This window comes from Patagioenas fasciata, chromosome 5, assembly GCF_037038585.1.
Source record: "Patagioenas fasciata isolate bPatFas1 chromosome 5, bPatFas1.hap1, whole genome shotgun sequence".
Classification (NCBI taxonomy): domain Eukaryota; kingdom Metazoa; phylum Chordata; class Aves; order Columbiformes; family Columbidae; genus Patagioenas; species Patagioenas fasciata.
The window spans coordinates 58,396,577-58,412,997 of record NC_092524.1 but is presented as its reverse complement, the minus strand read 5'-3'; the positions used below and the strand labels follow the sequence as shown (position 1 = coordinate 58,412,997).

Sequence of the window (16,421 nt, the reverse complement as noted above, 5' to 3'; positions counted from 1 at the left end):
GTGATGTCCCCATGCTGCTTACTCTACCACCATGTATTTGTCTTATGACTGAAGTGGTTTACATCTCATCTGCTGTACAGAAATATATTAACAGAAAAGAGACTGCACATATAGAACTAAATCTTTCAATCATCTACATATTCTAGCTCTAGAACTTCTTAGAACATTCTACCATGAATTTTAAAAAGTGGCAAATCTAAATTATTGCCAGCTGCCACTATTTTCTCAACAGAAAACTAACTAAAACCCAAAGATGCAGTACATCTTACAAGAAATGTGCAGGTAGATCTCATAGAAGCAATCTGGTCATTTCAAGAAGCCCAAATTCTGGCAAACATTGAGTATTGAAACCAATCTTAAGAAAAATATTCAGTATTTGCATGGTGAATATCCTATGAGAAACTATTTAAACTTCCTAATTACTGAACATCTGTCTTTTGTTAAGTGTTTAATAGAACCAAAGGTTTCAGCAAGTTTTAAAATAACTGAGAATACCATTCTAAGTACATAATGAGCAGAAACGTGCAACATCTTCCAATCAGAATATTATGTACACTCATAGTATCACTGAAATATTTGCTTTCACAAAAAAAATTGTATTAACCTTCCAGGAGATCTCAGAGGAAAACAAGCATTTCGATCACCAATAGTTAAACAAGTAACAACAGCATCAGTAGCTAGAACCACCCACTACTTCATCTAAAATCCTGTTTTCAGTTGTTCGTGACAGGTTTTTATACATTTCCAGATCAGATATCCTGAAGCAAGGAGAAAGCCCTGCAAAACTATCTTACTAAGAACCATCAAAATCCATAGTTCAATGACTTTGCTGAAATAATTATGGAACAAGGCTGTGCTGGCAGTCCACTGACAAAAACACACTGAAGAACAGAAGAATAAGCTTGTAACAAGCAGCAAGATCCAAGAGATGAAACAAGGAGATGCACACACTGGACACCAAGACCCACCTAACCAAGAAGCCAGACCAGAACTTGTCTCAACAGCCCCTGCCATCTAGCAACTAGCTGAAAAACTCGTTGTTTCAAAAAAAGAAAAAAAGGCCTACTTAGCCTCCTAATGGCTAACCCAGGAACTAAGAGTAACAACTTCTTAACATCCACGTACTCTTAAGTGTCAGAACTGTGCACCAGAGCTCTGAAGAACAGCTAGCTGGTAAGAAAATTAGAGTATAGCTTCATACGTACATTTTGCTTTCAACATGGGAAAAACTGATTCCAGCAGCTGCAGGAAGCTAACAGTTGTGCTCAAATATTTGGAGACACCAGTATTAATTCTGCCCATACACTGCACAGGAGTATGCCTTTGGTAACTACACGCACATGCACACAAAGAAGGGGACCAAGGAAATGCTGTGAAGGTGACCTTGATGTCACAGCTTCCAGGTCCCCAAGCAGAGGTCTCTGGTGGCCACTGACTGCCCCAAGCACTTGGTACCAGAGTCAGAGGCTCTGTGGAGGGACGGGGGAAGAGACATACGACACCCGGCACTCCCCTGCAGAGGCCCTCTATGTGAAAGGAAAAGTCACCTTGCAACTCAGCTCAATGTATTGACACGTAAATGAGTTACAATTCTGATTCACTAGAAGAAAATCCAAGCAGTATCAGTTACCGATTGTGAAACTGAAATTATCAGTGGCACCTGAAAGTGCAAGACACGTGACTACACTGAAAAGAAGTTGAAGACCTTGAGCTTAAGCAGAAAGAAGCAGGTGGAACAGTAAGCAGCTTTACAAACTAAATACCGTGCCTAGCTTTCTTGTACTAAACAACCTGAATGCGGCATTTCACTTGACACAGCCTTTGGTGCTGAAAAAATTAAGACTACTCACATGAAAGATACATTCTGTCATGTTAAACATGCAGCCTATCAATGTGTTTTGGTCCTGCCCTACCCAACAAGTAAAGACCAGAAGACACTGAAGAAGTCACTGTTGAATATAAAATCCAGTTATTTTAACACAGTACTCTTCTGAATTACGTCTCTTGTTTCAAGTGTTTAAATGGAACAATAAGCCATACTAAATCTACTGTTTATTTTGCCTAACAGTTTCATAATGAAACCAGTGAAAAGACAAACATTTCAGTTTAAAGATCCTTTCTTCCTACTTACCTAGCAAATTCAGCCAGTTGTTTGGGGTCTGAGAGGTCAATGCCAGGTATTCCACCAGGAGGAAGTTTCTTCCCCGTCATGTACTCTGAGTAATCTGGAGGAGAATTCTCTCCGATGATCTGTTCTTCCACCACTGTTTCATGGTCAATATCTTTTTTATCATCTGAAATACACAAAATACTGAATTCAATACATACTAAAGATCAAAACAGCATATAAGTTATTACATTGCATCGCAATACAAATTCACTGTTGCTGCACGCTTAAAAGAATAAGCTGCACTTCCAAATTTCCACACTAATTGTGAAGAGCATCCATACAGTTACAGCATGAGGAACACAGAAAGAACACAGTGAGTGAGGAAAAAAGAAGTCACATTTATTTAAACACAAACAAATAAGGAAATAAGTAGAACAATCCCATGAATGCTGGCTGCACCTGAAAGACAGTGCACTTTTCCTGAAATGATGCCTAAAGATTTGATTCCCTTAACTTGTCTGACACTACGCTCCACCGTACCCACTTTGGATCGCAACAGCAGTCAGTAATCAAGTAAGCCTATCAGAGCAGTGACAGATATCCTAAGAGATTAGGACTACTGATCTTAACTTCAGAGTCTTCAAACTTCCTTCATCTCCAAAAGAAGTGTCATGGAGAGACAAGAAATTTAAAAATAATTGCTAATAGGCTTCAGCAACTGCCCATAAATATAAAGTTTTTAAATACTTGCAGACAGGTCTAATGAAAGCAAAAAAAACCAAACAGTGTCTCCCTCCTGAGGGGGGGTTCTTCCTTCCTCTGCAGAGACCAGCCTAAGGTCCTCCCCACTCTATTATGTAAACAGCAGACAGGGATCATTCAGAGCTTTGATCTGCAACTCAGTTAAGATACTGCTGCTTTATCTGCTCTAGAGCTCCTCCTATGGATTTGTCCTCAAGGACTACAGGTGAAAGACCGGTGGTTGTTGTCTACTCACATTCGGACCTTAGAATAGGCTAAGACACAATGTTTTCTCTCTCCTCTTGCTATTTTATAACAGAAGCCAGAGAGGCACAAAGAAGACAAAGAATGGAAACATCCACCTATGTTCCTCACTGCAGTGCTCACAGCAAAAGAAAGAAAGACTCAGCAACCAATCCTGTTTTCCACCCTCAAATAATCCTAGGACAACAGATGTCTATATACAGTTGTAACTACTCAGCTAAATGTTAACAAACTTGCCACTACATTACTTCTCTTACTCTATGCATGGGGAGCACATTCTGCAAATCACTTTATACACAAGAGGCTCTACAAAAATAACAGGAAGTTTTATTTTACATGTAGTGTTTAAGGAGTGGAAATACAAGGTGGTAGGACAGAAATAGTTTGGGGTTTTTTCGTTGTTTTTGTTTTTTAATTGAGAGAAAGGCAGTAGGTGAGGTTTTTTTCTCCTAAACAGAAATACAGGAAATAGCATTATTCATTACTCAGTAACTTAGGTTAGAAAAGAGAGGACAAGATACAGGCAAATAAAAGAAATATACTAAGGACAAATTTCTATCCAATTTGTAATGCCTGCTTTAGTGTTTGCCACTGAGCTATTTCTAGAAATGTTACTGCTAGTTTGGTGTTTAATCTGATCTACCAGATCAAATAGCAGTTCATGTATATGTTCCATGGTGAAAGAGGAAAATAGCCTCCAACACTGCAAAGACAGGAGTGGTAATAAGAAAATACTATCTGCAGCATCAGACTGGAAATAAACTACAAAACTGACTACTTGCACAATTTTTTTTATTCTAATCTAGTTTTCCACTCACCACCCTGGTTTTCAGTATTTGCCAGTGCTTTAAAGAAAGCACATGAATTTACCTAAAGCAAGGATTATATGCCAAGTTTTACAGCATCTGCAGGAGTTACAAATTCAAGTCAATAAACCTCCAATTTGTCAATGATTTGTTCTTTCAAATAAAAGCTTGAGAACAGGTACTTATGATTGCCTACACAGGCAGAAAAGACATTCTGAAGCTCAGAAGAACAAAGAACTTCTGGAAAGCTAAAAGCAATACCTTGTCCATGCTGCAAACTAGAGTGACTTCAGCTGCCTTCAATTTAGCCATTTCAACAGTCATTCAGAACTTCCAGTTTGACTGTTTGAGGACATTCATAAAAGAAACAAGTTTCATTTCCTGCCTCGGATCAGATGCATGAGTCAGCAGGGAAATTTTGTATACATTCCGTAAGATCTTTCCTTCCCTAGTGTAAATGCTGGCTACTCCACCATATTTCTTGCTGTTTGAGGGCCAAACTGAAAGCCTTCAGTGCCTTTACTTCCCAAAAGCCTGCCAACAGAAATCAATTCCATGGCTATTCAAGTAAAACATGAAAAACCATGAACATATTGCTTTTATATAGCAGAAAAATAAGAAACGGTATCCCTCAAAATATTGACAGTTATGTGAAAATAAAAAACAATCAAATTTTCCTATACCAAAACACCTGTATCTCTACAGCAGCATTTACCTGCAGTTTTAAAAACTCTTTCAAACCAAAACAGACTATAACAACAACATGCAAAACATTTACCTTAAAGTGTTATGTCAGGCTAACATCCCTCAAAACAGAAGAGTTGGTTCACACCAGAAGTCAAACATTTTTTCAAAAGTAGCAGCAGACTTGCTCTTTAGTACCCAGACCATCTTACGACATTATCAACTCATCGAAAAAAAAACAAGCAAACAATAATGAAAAAATTAAAAAAGAAAAAAACCACCACACACACTTTACCACTGTCCTCTATGCACAAACTCATCACAAGTTTGTGACCCTCAATAAACCTGGACTAGGCAGCTCGAAGTATGGAGGCTGAAGTCCAAGTGAACTTTCACTCAGGCTGCCAAGGTTAACTGATATCCTCATCGCAAACAGGACAAGTTGACTGCTTGTTGTTTTCTGCCTTCAAGCAAGTCCTGGTGCAACTACTGCCAATTTATTTCCCCCTTTTCCTCTCATAAGGCATTAGAAAAATCAAACACACTGCATCCAAAGCAAAGCAGGACAGAGACACGATCCTGAAATTCTGGTGACACCTCTGGAGAAGCATAGTACAAATAAGGCACGATAACTCTGTGCAGTTTATGCCCACACCAAATTAATCTGGATGCCACCCATGCAAGCTAAATACAGATGGAGCCATGGAACCAGCCAGGAAAATGAAATTAACTGCTGTATACTATCTGATATACCTTAGTTTGACCCTTAAAGGCTCTTGAGAATACAGCAGACTCAAAGCATTTTGTTTAAGTGTGTATTTAGCATTATTGTTACAGATCTAATGCAGCTTTTTGTAAGAAACTTCCAATATTAGTCCTGTCTTCTTAAAGATATTGAAGATCTGAACACATGTCAACTAGTAAATAATTTTCTCTTCACAAAAGCATGCACTGCCAGTCACTGCAACAATTATCTTATAAAGCTGTAAAATACAGATTTGTTAGACACACCAGATATATCTATATATATAGATGTATCTCCCCTTCCCCCCCATCCTTCTATGCCAAATTACATGAAGATAGATACTTAGACTAAATTGGGTTGTTCTATGTATCTGTTTAGGACATACCCAAACAAATCATGTTCAGTGCCCTTCCATTTGCACTTCTCTCATGCCCTATATAAAGGCAATACACATCTTGAAGTGGGTTAACTTGTGTACTTCAAAGTAAGTCAGTCAAACTTTTTTTTTTTTTAAACTAAGAACAGTGAAAGTTCAACATTTTGACCAGTCATATCTTTTGACTGCCACTTAAAACATACTTCTACTGGTGAAATGAACAAAAGTTTTAAGAGTTTCAAGGCCAAGTAACAACTGAACTAGAAGGAAGACATTACTGGGATAAAACTAGTAACTGCAGATTCCATGTAACAGATCAACAACAAAACATGGTAGAATCTGTTTTCCAAGACTTTATTATCTTTTGCTCTTATTACTACAGTTTCTCCACCTCTTTCAGCCCTTTTGTTGCACAGAAAATCCATCCATCTCAGAACTCTATTATTTCACGCATTTCTAGAACAGTTGCTAGCTCCAGCTGACATCTCTTGAACTCCACAGCTTTATAAGATGACCCTTTAACTCCCAACCCAAGAAGATCTGTGAGTATTTCCACCCCAGTTATTCTTGATTTTAGCCACTTCTAGATCCCTAATTCTCTGAGCCATCCTCCTCCTCTATTACAGAGCAAGGAGAACACATTTTTATTAAATCAGTTGTACTCCTTATTTTCCACAGGGGAAAAAAGGGAACTCAGAAGGTACACTTGGTAGCAAAGCAATAAGACCTATAGCTTCCTCCACAAGGTACAAAGCTGAAAGACATTTTGCTTATCAACTAAAATGTTGAACAACATTTACCCTTAAATTTTCTTTTTTATGATCCCACGGTTAAAGACATTTGGTTTTAGGAACAGCTGAAATGCAATTACATCATGAAGTACATATTCAGCAACTGTGCAGCACCAAGGCACTGTGGTAACAGCTTGGTTATTGCTACTACATTGCAGTCTCCTCTCCTCAGACAAATTAGTGCATTGGTCATGTTTGGAAACAAAGAACCTTAATTAGTTTGTTAAATAACACAGTTATTTAGCAGCCACTTCTGAGTGTTAAATTCCATTTTGCACAGTATGTCATTTTTTAACCTAATTGGCTGCTGGGTTACTTTTCCACTGATGTGCCTTGCTCACACAGGTTCTTCTTTCCCCATGTCACCCATCTCTTATTTCACATCACTGAGACATGAACTGACAAAAACCACTGCATATATCAATAGTCACCATCTGACTTCAACATTTGTGAGACACTGTGCAGAAGCACTATGACCTTCTGAATCAGTGTACAAGTGATATGGACCTCTTAGGGAAGGCTCCAATAGTAAGTCAGAGGATTCTAGTTTGAAGTTGGGCTGAGAGGTCACTTAACTGAGATATTTTCAGTGATTCGCCACATTCCTGTATTTGACTTTCAAAACTACGAAGATATTTAAAACAGCTGCAAGAAAATATCTACCTTATCCCCTAAGGTTCGCTGGCAAAAATGTCAGTGCAGACTCGGTACTTAAGGACACCAAAAGCCTACACTGTTGTCTTAATCAGAGTCAGAAAAAGATTATCATCTTAATATTTTAAAGGAACCAGACAATAACTAACTTTCTGCCTCCATTATGTAAAACTTTGATGTAAGAAGCTGATTAACTGTAATTGCAAAGAATTTTGGCCATCTTTGATATAGGACTATAACCAGATTAAATGACTTGTCTATCAGTTACACTATGCAAGAATACTCGTCAGACAGCAGATGCTTAATTCCTCTCACCTCTGCAATCTGATAAACGAAAACACTTCCACTTTTAAGACATTGAAAGTTTTTTTAAGAGGTTTTAAAAAACCCTCTAGAGACCTAGCATGAATCTTGAGTTTCCAAACATGGATCCACATACAGGCTTCCTGGATTATCAAGAATCATTTCCAAATCATACATGCAATGTCTACAACTCTGTCTTTTCCATCTAGGAATAGGAGACTTGAGCAGTTTAACATGTGTGGGCAATGTTTAGTTTGGTTGTTCTATTTCAGCCCCACGCTTGCAGACTATCTACGCTATTTTAAACCAACACCTATTTCAGGTTTGAAAGCTTGACAGATTGAAGAATCATTACCTAGAAGCAGATGCAGTTACACTAATATATTTTTCCCTGTTGAAATTAAGCCCCAGCTACTTCAAATTCCAGCATTTGGCGGAGCCAGCATTTCAGCTCCACCTTCCCAAATGCTCCTGCATCTAAGAATCAGTTTCGCAAGCACAGTCTCACAAAGTAATTTCTAATGAACCTTTCCCCCCATCACCATTGTGTACCCAACCTGGAGACAGTCAATGAACAGGATGATTCAAATTGAATCTAGCAAAGTCTCAAATAAATTCCACTTAATTAAAAACAATTTTCCTAGTACTAATTGAGGTATCTCACAGAGTACTATTAACTATATATAATTTTCTAAACCCATTACAGGATACCCCAGATAAAATAATCAGGATAGATATTAGACAGTATAGAGAAAATACAATAAAGAAACATGACACACCATATATACCTCTTCAACCCTTTCAGAAAATAGAATGCCTTTCTTTGTTCAGTTCTTATTTTCACACATGAAAAAAGACAAATAATTCCATTCTGAAGATCTGGAAAAGTAATCTGAACTAGAACAAAGCATTCCTGGTTCAAACTAAACACTTTAATTAAAGTAATCATGGGTCACAAGTTTGATATCACCATAGATACCAAGGTGATAAGAGAAGTTATGGTAAGTCTAAACCGTTGCCAACAACAGTACTGCAAGTTCTAAGTAGCCACATAACAAGACAAGGATTGAGTAGTCCCTTTTAACCATATTGCTATATATTTCACGGATTATTTCTACATCTTTCAAGAGGTGCTACCAGACATGTTATGCTAATTTATGGACAGAGACTTATGATTGACTAAATTTGGTACCACCTGTGTACAAACTAATACAGCAGCACTAGAAAACAGTAACCAGTAATTAATTCACATTGCCTTCCCACACTGTGGTGAGCACAGTGCCCTTGTTCCCAGTTCAAATACCCATGAATAGCAATATAGGGCTCATTATTTTATCCTGATGCACGGCCTTATTTACTATTCATCTTTCAATAAACTTTTTGCTAAGCATTTAAACTAAAGAGTCAATTACATCATTGTGCAAGCAGTCCTTAATTATGTCAAGAAACAGAGGCAAAACTACTGTCTTTGTTCAAAATACAGTATGCCAAATTCTGTAGGGAAATTTTAGTACAACTACCCTTTTGCAAGCCTGTAGTTAGTTCTGTTGGTTGTTTCTTGTTTGTTTGTTGTTTGGTTTTTTTTTTCCCCCCATCAGTTTCGCTTCTTTGGGATTTTTTCTGGCAACTGTTACCGCTCTAAAATTTCAGAAAACAGACAATGAAGCCTCAGTGTTTAACAACTTCAGACCATAAAAACCTATCCAATAGGCTCAGTAAAACTTTACATTACTCTTAACTGAGCGGGTTTTCACCAAACGCTGTTTGAAGTGGGGAGGGTGGATGTATGCGCACAAGTACAGAGGGAGAGAAGGTAATATTTAATACTTCTATTTCACCTATATATTTTGTGATTTTGCTTTTGAGGGGCTTTTTTGGCATGAGAAGTCTAATTCTACATCATGGATATAATTGAGTTGAATGCAGCAATGCAATTCAATCTCCAGTAAATTACAAATGGATGTAACTCCCACTGAGCTTGCATGGTCATAAAGAACAAAACCACTGAAATCAATAGGGCTACCCTTATGTAAAAGTTGTGTATGTGGAGAGAGAATCAACTGAATTGATTATACACATGCTTCACTTCAGCCAAGCAATAATCAGCATGCAGAAACTCTAAGGAAGCATCCTATCAAGCACTCTCAATTTCAGAGTGCAAATGCATGCTGCAAATTGTCAATTGATCTCAGGAAGGTCCGGTATCCTGCGAGGTCATGAGTCATACATCTACTTGCACTCAGCTATCTTAGGTAGCTTCCACAAACCAGAAGACTATATTAGTTTCTATTATTTTTTATCTTTCTTAGATGGTCAATTCTAAGGGAAGGAAAAAAAAAAAGAGGATTTAATACGGGTTTCATACAACAATACACAGAAGCATACAGAACCCCATTTTCCTAAATAGTATTTGGGAAACTCCTGAATTAAAGTCCTTTGTTCATCAATAGGCAAGGAATTTCAATTAGACTCACTGGGCTGTCAACTGATTATACAGCAGCAGAAGCATCATAAACTCTACCAGACTTGACAAGTAATCACCTACACTTAAAAAGGGAGTAAAATCAGAATCACCATTCTTTCCATCTTTTCAGACAACAGAATTCAGCCATTCAATACATTTTCCCCTTCACAGAATCACAGAATGTTCGGGATTGGAAGGGACCTCAATAGATCATCTAGCCCAATCCCCCTGCTGGAGCAGGAACACCCAGATGAGGTTACACAGGAATGTGTCCAGGCGGGTTTTGAATGTCTCCAGAGTAGGAGACTCCACAACCCCCCTGGGCAGCCTGTTCCAGTGCTCTGTTACCCTCACTGAGAAGTTTCTTCTCAAACTTAAGTGGAACCTCTTGTGTTCCAGCTTGATCCCATTACCCCTTGTCCTATCATTGTTTGCCACCGAGAAGAGCCTGGCTCCATCCTCATGACACTCACCCTTTACATATTTGTGAACATTAATAAGGTCACTCCTCAGTCTCCTCTTCTCCAAGCTAGAGAGACCCAGCTCCCTCAGCCTTTCCTCACATGGGAGATGCTCCACTCCCTTCAGCATCTTCGTGGCTCTGTGCTGGACTCTCTCCAGCAGTTCCCTGTCCTCCTTGAACTGAGGGGCCCAGAACTGGACACAATATTCCAGATGTGGTCTCACCAGGGCAGAGTAGAGGGGAAGGAGAACCTCTGTCGACCTACTCTCCACCCCCCTTCTAATACACCCCAGGATGCCATTGGCCACAAGGGCACAGTGCTGGCTCATAGTCATCCTGCTGCCCACCAGGATCCCCAGGTCCCTTTCCCCTACGGTGTTCTCTAATACATCATTCCCCAACTTATACTTGAACCTGGGGTTGTTCCTATCCAGATGCAAGACTCTACACTTTCCCTTGTTGTATTTAATTAAATTTTTCCCCACCTAACTCTCCAGCCTGTCCAGGTCTCGCTGGATGGCAGCACAGCCTTTCTAACTCCCCTTTCTAACAACTACTTGTCATTCACAAACATCACAGAGATGAAACACTTTAGACTACATGAGAAGCCTAAAGAGTATGTTTATCCTACTGGACTCTTAAAAAATTCAAAAGAGCACAAAAACTATGACACGCAAGACAGATTACCAACTTATCAGTCAAAGACCACACACCAATTTAAATATTACACAAACTGATACTATTTGACTGGTGTTTTCACACTTTCATAACTTCAGCACAGAACTTTGACTACAGAGCCTACTTTCCAGAAATATACTTTTTGTAAAAATGAAAAAATAAACCAAAAAAGTGTGCCACAAGTAACACTTTTCTGCTGACCAAAAAGACTCTTCATCACGTATTTTAATGGAAAGGACCAGAAAATTGCGGCAGATAAATACAGTGGGAAGGGTAGGTGCACATCAGGTTTATTCCAAGCCCTACAGATACTAACCTTCACAGGATTTTATTCCCTTTAAGAGCCACTCCCAGAGAAAACCCCAACTCCTCAAAAAAAAAAAAAAAAAATTCACACAATACAGACTCTGCAGGCCTATTTAAAAAGCCTATTTAAAGCTTCAGACCTCTCCGAGGAAAAGCTGAACGGTCTCCGAGCTTCAACCCGAAATTGCTCCTTTCCTCCCCGCCGTTCCCCGGGACGCAACTCTGCCTCTGGACCGATAAGCCAGCTCTCCGGGCTGTCAGAGCCGGGCTCCTGACAAGGGGGCTTCTGAGGGGCCGGTTGTTTGTGGCCGCCCCGCTCCGAAGCCGGCGAGAGGTGCGGCCACAATCCGGCCCCCGCGGGGGCGAAGAGGCGCTTCCCCCCGACCGGCACCGCTGGCTTGGGGCAGGGAGGCCCCACCCACACCCCGCCTGGCTACCACAGCGGGTCGGTGCCGGGCGGCCCCCGGGCTCATACCCAGCGGGCGAGCAATAAAACGGTATTTCGGGGAGATGGCCGTCCCGGGGCCGGGGAGAGCCAGCGGGGCGGGCGGCGCTGGGGCGGGCGGTTCACCCCCCGCACATAACGGTCACGGCCCGGAGCACACGCCTCATCCGGGGACGCCGCCCGCGTTCAGCATTAAAATGCGGCCCAATGGGGCGGCGGGTGCGCGGCGGCGGCAGCGCGGGAGGGTGGGCAGCGGCAGACGGGGAGCCGGCAAGGCAGCGGCAGCCAAGCAGGGGAGGCGGGCCGGCCGGCCGGCCGGGAGCCGGGGGAGAAGGAGGACAGAGGGCGCCGGGAGGCGGTGGCCGGGGGAGGGAAGGACGAGGGGCAGGCAGGGAGCGAGAGAGCGACGGGGCGCCGCGGGGAGCGGCGGCGGCAGCGGCGGGGCGGGGACGGGGGGAGAAGCGAGGAGGCTGGGTTCGCCCCGCACCCTGTGCCCGCCCGCACACCCCGCCTCCCCCTGCTGCAGAAACTACGCCATTGCGGCCTAGTCCTGGAGCCAGCGGCGCGCTGCCTCCCTCTCACACTCCCCTCAGCCGCCGCCATCTTGGCGGCCGCCGCCATCTTTCCTTCCCCCCGCCGGAGCCGGGCAGGAGCAGCGGCGGCAGCAGCGCAGACCCCGCCATCTTTTCGGGGAGCCGCCATACTTGCCCTGGCGATGAACATGGCGGCGCCCATCACACACATCAAAACATGGCCTCCCTTCAAAACAAAACTGTCCGAGGCGAACCGGGCAGCCGCCGGCGTGGCCTGGGGCCCGGGGAGGGAGGGGTCCGGCGCGTACTTACCCGAGGCCCACATGGTGACCGAGAACTCCCCCTCCAGGGTCTTGATCTGCACCTGCTTCTGCTCCCATTTCCTGCCGCCGCCGCCCTCGGCCCCGCCGCCGCCTCCCCCGCTCAGGTAACTCTTCTTGCTGCTCTTCTTGCCGCTGCCGCCCTTCTTAACGCGGCCTCCTCCGCCGGCCGAGGAGGAGCCGCCACCTCCGCTCTTGCTACCGGCGGCGGCTACGGTGACCAGGGTCTGCTCGATGTACTCGTCCTCGCCGGCGGGGGCCGGCACCGGGATGAGGATCTGGTCCTCAAAGCCGTCGTCGGCCCGTAGTCCGTCCGAGTCGTCTCCCCCTACCACCTCCTCGCGGGTCTGCACCAGGATCACCTCCTGGTGGTGGTGGTGCAGATGGAGCTGTCCCCCGCCGCCGCCGGCCGCGCCGCCGCCCGCCCCGCTGGGGTCCCCGTCCGAGACCAGCGGCTGCAGCGCGATCATGGGCTGGTGGTGGTGGTAGTGATGGGGCGGGTGGTGCGGGCCGCACTCCTCGCAGCACTCGTCCTCTTCCTCCTCTTCCTCGTCCTCCTCGCCGCCTACCACGGTGGTCTCGATGGTCTCCACCGGGATGGTCTCCACCTCGATCTCGTGCAGCTCCACGATCTCGGCCGGCATCTCCGAGCCGTCCGTGGCGATGTACAGGGTGTCTCCCGAGGCCATGGCGGGGCGAGGGGGGAACAGAGCTCCACGGGAGGCGAGGGGGCTCCGGTCCGCTCCCCTCGGCGGATGGTAGGGCTCGGGCTCCTTTCGCTTCCCCTCCTTCTTCTCCTCCTCCTCCTCCCCCTTCCACACAAACACCAGCTCCTCGCAGCCAGCGAGAGGGAGGCAGCCAGCCGCCAAATCCCGGCTACGCTCCCTCGCGAGACTGCCGCTGCTACCGCCGAGACGGACCCCAGCCCCGGGAGGCCGCTGCCGCCGGGACCCGCCCCCCCGCCGCCAACCGGCCAATCGCACCGCCCGCCGCACCCAAGGCTCACCCAGGCGAGCGAAGTAGCCTACGGGGGCACGCCGTGCCGCAGCGGCCCGCCTCCATTTACGGCCGCCGGCCTATCGAAGAGCGCTGCGAATGCAGAGCGAGCCTCCCGGCGCCGAGCGGCCAATCGGCCGGCGGCCGTGTCACCCCTCTTCGGTCCAGCCCGCCTCTCCTTTCCTTTTCGCCCTGCCCCGCGCAGAAGCACCGCCCCGGCCTGGCGCTCCCTCCTGTGCTCCGCCGGGGTCAGGCGCTCTTCTCGCCGCACGCACTGCTGCCGGCGGGGTCGGGTGTGCTCCCCGAGGCACCGGCAGGGGGCGTGCCAGGAGCCCGCCCGTTAACGGCCGGAGCGCGCGGCCCTGTGGGCGACCGATGTGCGCGCGCGGCCCGGCTGCCAGCCCGAGCGGGGCGCGCGCCGCCTCCCGCTGTCCCCCGCGCGCCCCGGGTTCCCGCCCCGGGTTCCCGCTTAGCGCTCGGCCCGGGAGCTGCCGGGCCGGGGCCCGGCCCTGCCCGGCCCTGCCCTGCCCTGCCCTGCCCTGCCCGCGGGCTGTCGGCGCGGTCCCGCCGCGGGACCGGCGGGTGGCGTGCCCCAGCGGAGCGCCGGGCTCAGTCCGCGCAGTCACTGGAGACGTGTCCGAGAGGCGGGCGGCGGGATCGGCGTGTTTGAATTTGACAGCCGAGCTGCTATTGGCGCTTAGGAATTTTTATTTCCTCTCCCTTCTTTTTATTTTGTGGTCAACAGTGTGTATAGCCCAGCGGTTCCCTGCGGCCCGGGGCTCAGCCGAGCTGTTGGCTCCCGCTCCGCCCCGGTGACAGCGAGAACACGGATCTGAAGCCGCAGCCGGTAACGGGACTGGTAGCCAAGTTCATGAACTCAGTTACCCAGGCGCAGAGTTTAAAATAAACGACACATTGTAATTCAATCACGGCTCAAAATTCCAGTACGTGGAGTGATCCCCTGATTTGAAATATAATTATCGAGTGTAGATACTTGCCTTAATTATTAACACATCTCTCTATCTCTGAACTCCATTGCTCGCCAAAAACCCTCGAACAACAACGAAACATTCTATGCTTTGCAAATGGAGCAGCTTTCTGCTCCGGTCACACTGCACTGGCTTCCTCTTCTGCCAACCGCCACAGGACGTTCTCACCCCGCCAAGGAACTTCCCCGAGTGAAGGGGCTGCGGAGGGAAAAATACCGCTCCTCAATAGTGCCTTCAGTCCAAGGTGAATGTCCTGTTAACTCTGCAAGTGTTTAAGTTTGGGAAACAAAAAAAAAAAAAAGTTTGGTTTATATGAAATAAATCAGACACTACCGAATGCGAGGATTTTAAAACAGTTTAAAGCCTTGTAGGCCTTCTGTACTCATGACAAGATGATCTTTTCCTCATTCCTTCTTTTTTTTTCTCTTAACACCACCTTTCCTTCCCCTTATATGTTAAGCTACTATTAACTACCAGTGCAGATTTGTTTTAAGCATTTCTGAGGCTGTTGCAATTATACATTCCATTTTTATCTTCATTTCTCACGACACCACTGCTTTGCTTGCTCATATCCCAAATTGCCATGATATAAAAGCTGATAAAAGATTCCTGCTAGGAAATACTTTCTTCTTCTGCCTCAGCATCAAGTGTTCTCAAAGTTAGTCTAGTCCAAGTCTCAAGACAGCAATACTGAACTCTGGGCTAATGACGAGATTAAGAAATCATTTCCTATTAAGTATCAGAAATAGCAACAAATTTACCTAACTTGTAATCGGGGAATTCCTTCTCTCCAATCACACTCAGCACACCCATTTTAACAAATTACAAGATGTAGTTTATCATTGCAAAATTCTCATAAACAGAAAGGCTATATTTAGATCCTGTAGAGAGATTTCCAGGCTGTTACATGTAAATTCTGCCCCTCTGTCTATAGTTGGAAAGGTAAATGTAACAGTGTGGGAAAAATAATGCCTGTAATTTTTAAAAATATGAATATTTCAAAATTAGGATGAAGTCTCCCTTGTCCCATAATAAAAGTTAAATATTAAAAAAATGGTGAGCCATTATGGAGTTGAGGGGATGGGGTGGATGGTTTTTTTGTTGTTGTTTTGGTTTGGGGTTTTTTGTTTTGTTTTTGGTTGGTTGGATTTTTTTTTTTTTTAGAGAAAATCCACAATTCCATCATACTTTTTATTCTAAGCTTGCATTGACTAAGTGTTAATGTCACCTATATGTTAAACATGCACTTCATCCTGCTCCTGGATTCCTACCAGACCCGCCATTGACTTCAGAGCAAGTGGGACTGGGCACTGAGCTGGTTATTTTGGGTCAAGGTCTTCTCTGGTGTTATGTAAACAAGCTTTGTCAAACATAGGAATAAATACATGAGTCTCTCTTATTTATCAATATAAAATTTTTGGTCAAGGTCAATATACTAGTTTAACAATTTTGTATAACCCCATTTCATTTTTGTGTTCTTACTGTGAACAAGTATATAATTTTGGACAGAAGGGGCGCTTTTAAGTTTATAAGCATCAGAACCACTTTATTTTGAATATTGCAAGTGTTTTATCCATTTTACACTTCATCCTGAACAAGATTATTTGCTTAACTAGCATATGATTATTTTTCAGTAACTGTGAGGATTAGACATACATAATTTTTCCAGCTGCTTGATGAGAGAAAAATACAGCAACAAGCAAAACCAAAGATGTGAAAGCTGCCCAGTAAAATAAAGGTGTTTAAAAGAAAA

The 16,421-nt window shown here is 44.6% G+C and overlaps 1 protein-coding gene and 1 long non-coding RNA gene across 2 annotated transcripts in view; one reads left to right on the top strand and one right to left on the bottom strand.

Moving 5' to 3' along the window:
- The window catches only part of YY1 (YY1 transcription factor), a 26,266-nt gene extending 12,627 nt beyond the window's left edge, over positions 1-13,639 (bottom strand). The window contains exons 1-2 of the mRNA XM_065838739.2: positions 12,676-13,639; positions 2,132-2,294 (exon numbers count right to left, since the gene is read on the bottom strand). Of these exons, the coding sequence (XP_065694811.1) occupies positions 2,132-2,294; positions 12,676-13,372 (860 nt within the window). The 5' untranslated portion in view covers positions 13,373-13,639. The remainder of the gene's footprint in view (positions 1-2,131; positions 2,295-12,675) is intronic.
- Positions 11,496-16,421, top strand: LOC139828135 (uncharacterized). Its single transcript, XR_011739437.1, has 2 exons — positions 11,496-11,882; positions 14,425-16,421. It is a non-coding gene; the product is annotated as an uncharacterized lncRNA (long non-coding RNA).